Source organism: Mizuhopecten yessoensis, unplaced genomic scaffold (assembly GCF_002113885.1).
Source record: "Mizuhopecten yessoensis strain PY_sf001 unplaced genomic scaffold, ASM211388v2 scaffold11177, whole genome shotgun sequence".
Taxonomy (NCBI): Eukaryota; Metazoa; Mollusca; class Bivalvia; order Pectinida; family Pectinidae; genus Mizuhopecten; species Mizuhopecten yessoensis.
The window spans coordinates 1,276,334-1,279,552 of NW_018408918.1; the positions used below are offsets into that span (position 1 = coordinate 1,276,334).

General features: G+C 30.8%; 1 protein-coding gene across 1 annotated transcript; it reads right to left on the reverse strand.

The window, feature by feature from the left end:
- Window positions 1-772: 772 nt before the first annotated feature.
- Window positions 773-2,665, reverse strand: LOC110440298 (electron transfer flavoprotein regulatory factor 1-like). The gene is made up of 2 exons (XM_021483272.1): window positions 2,580-2,665; window positions 773-1,855 (listed from the first exon to the last, which is right to left on the reverse strand). Exons 1-2 carry the CDS (start codon window positions 2,625-2,627, stop codon window positions 1,619-1,621), a joined length of 285 nt encoding a protein of 94 aa, XP_021338947.1. The 5' UTR covers window positions 2,628-2,665; the 3' UTR covers window positions 773-1,618.
- Window positions 2,666-3,219: the final 554 nt, after the last annotated feature.

A 3,219-nucleotide genomic window follows, 5' to 3' on the forward strand; every position in this document is an offset into this window, starting at 1 on the left:
GAAAATTCAAATTGTACTTTTAATATCCGAATTCTCATATAATATATATAACCGAAACTAGTACAAAATGTATTTTATCTAACTGTAAAATCTGAACAATAAAACCAATTTCACAAATTAAAAAAACGAAAATTTATTTTGCACCTCAATCAAGTGATTCATTTAATTCTGGTAAATCTGAATTTCAATACATATGTCATTTTGTACGCAATTTTAATCAGAAAGCACATTCTAACAAAGTAAAAATGAAGTAAACTAGGGAAGATATAAAAATGTTCTTTTCAACAATCCATACAAATAGAAAAAATTCAAAACACTTTACAGAGTTTACATTATGAAACTATCAGAATATAGACAGACTACAGTTAATTCATCCATATATCATACCCAATTAGAAACATTAGAAGGCAAAGTTTGTTAATTTTAGTTATGGTTTCACAAGGAACAAAAATTCTCCCGATATAACAATAAACTTATGATGTCATGATACAGCAAAATTTTCTTGCATATTGTGTTGAACCATGTACAAAGTTTTGAGACATTTAAAATGGAAAGTACTCATTAAATGATGCCAAATCAAGGATATTGTTAAAATTACATCGGCTAACAATGTTTGGAAACAACATTTATTTTTATTTTTATTCAATGCTATAGTTGAAGCATTTGTAAAATCATAAAATGCAACAGATTTTCCTTGAGTAATGCATATCAGGTGATTCTTGTTAAATGAAAGGAGATCAAATTCATTTAAAACAGTCAAAAATCACAAAAATAAATATAAATGATAATTTATTAAACCACTAAATGTTTACAAAAACACACATGGAATAATATTGAAGCTTTTTATCACATGTAGATTACTTATTTACTGTTCAGGAATGTATGGTCCTTAACTCAAGGATCTCATATTTGGGGTAACTTTTTCCAGAAAAATTCCTTCAAATTAGTAAATACTTAATTAAGTAAAGTTATATACAGTTAGGAAAGAAAGATTGCATGTATGTTTAGTCATAACTACAACTAATGAATAACACTGACCTTTTTCCTATTTTGATTGAAACTAAAAATAGACTATTTGAAATATTACCAGTGTAAAATAGGCCATAAAATTATTTCATGCATGTATGAGTTTTGGTATGCATGCATTGTATACTAAAAAAAAAATGTATATTGACAAGTGTGTTGCGACTAGAAACAATTAATGTAAGAAATGTTATGAAATCTTCTCACCAGTACGTCAGTTTCATTCTTTAAACATACACAAACTGGAAATCCTATTTTGATTTTTTGTTTCAAGGCTACAGATCTAGAATGTTTGCACAGCTTTAACTACTGATATAAGGGTTGACAAATACTGTATTTGACTAAATAAAGCCCCCATCCCTTACAAGCACCTGTATTCTTTTCTAGTCCGAGTGTCCCATCTATACACTATAATATACATTAATTTACACATTCTAATGTTATACACAAATGCATAGTATTGCTGATAAAATCTTTCAAGCTCCCTAAAAGATGAAATTTATCACAGGTATGTTAAAATATATTTCTTCTTCTTTCATTAATTTTTTTTTCTTTATCCAGGCATATGTTTCTTGTCACCACAAATTAGTTATCACTATTTCTGTGAAGTTGTTTCATTTGAATTGTGACTATCATAGTATCTTCTCTTCATTGTCCGATATTTCATCAAAAAATACAGTGCCTCAATTTCCTTTTGGACATATTCTCCTTTGGTGATTAGGGCATCAATTTCTTGCGGATCTGTTATATTTCTGTTCTTCCTAAAAGCGTTCCTCTGTCGTTCCCTGAAGTATTCATGCCCCTTTGGATAATCACGCCCCATGTGTAGCAGCTGTAAAACAAACACCGAAAAGTAATTTACACAAACACTTGGCATTTGTCAAGAAGAATTTAAGCTACCCAGTTTATTTTCCCAAAAATTACAAATGATTTTGCTAAATTAAAAAATAAATTCAAAACAACAATCAAGTGAAAATTAAATAATTTCATCACAAAAAAAACCACTTCTATTTTCAAAATAAATACATTGACAAGCATTCTGATTGTTATCAAATGATGACATAGTTTTATGAGAAAAAATTCTTTGTCCAATTTAAATCTTTAGGGAAGGGTCCCTAATTGCAATACGTAATGTACTATTGGGAACCATCGGCAGTTTCCTTAAACGAGAAAATACTCAGAAAGTGCCGACAGTTGTTGATTGACTTAAGTAGTGTTTTTCTATAGCTCTTAAGTTTTTTAAAGGACTTTTCCAGTTGCATTTTTCTACTAGCTTACCTCCCCTTAGTTTGAAACTTGGAATCAGACATCTGAGTGTTCAAAATTATCAGTCAATTTTTTTCTTCTGAATGATTCAATATTTAACCCTTTCACCACTGAAGACCATGACAGACTCATCCATATCAATGCATGGTAGACTCTAATAAAGTCACATAGGGTAAAATGGTTATAGATGGGGGCCAGTCTACAAGATTTTCTAACACAGAATAGACTAATTACTTTCAGTTTTAGGTTTTTACTGTGACGTAAGTTGTTGTCACTTATGTGTAACTTACCGTTTTGTAGAGCTGTATAACACGACTTCGCTGGCTCATGGCCATCATGTCACCTGAGCGTTAGCACCTGTACCACTAAATGTAAACCTTTTTTTCAATACTGTACATGTAAGTCCAAATCTGGAGAAAGAAAAAAACATGGTTTAACAATCTATCTTTTATTTGTTCAAGTTCAAGTTCTTTATTCCTTTAAGTCGTCTAACTTATCAGTTTCAACATAATTTTACCTTTTTTACCCAGCAACAAGCCCATGCCTGGTAATAAGCCCACCCAAATGGAAACAAATGCTATTTCAAACTTACCTCTTACTTCGAGTCAGAAATTATGTGTTGACTTCCTTGGTTTATTTACAATATGTACAGTATAAAAAGCAGCAAAATACAAAACAATATATAGTACTTATACATATGTCCTTATATTAATAAATAAGCTACAGTTGCGTGACTGCACAACGTTCCATAAATAGCATGCCCACATCGTGCATACATAATGCGCACATCATCAACACATGGAGCGCACAACTTTACGATTTAACAATCGCTCACCCAGTAGTACGCTTCTTTCCCCACAAATGTGCGATTTAGTACATTTGATTGATCAATAATACAGAATGAAAACAATTTGGAAGGCTGGTATGGTA

What these genes read in the sequence shown, in the direction of transcription:
- LOC110440298 (XM_021483272.1), bottom strand. Translation starts at nt 2,627, where the DNA reads ATGATGGCCATGAGCCAGCGAAGTCGTGTTATACAGCTCTACAAAACG. An exon ending in TTATACAGCTCTACAAAACG is followed by an intron (nt 1,856 to 2,579) that starts GTAAGTTACACA and finishes TTTGTTTTACAG; the next exon opens with CTGCTACACATGGGGCGTGA.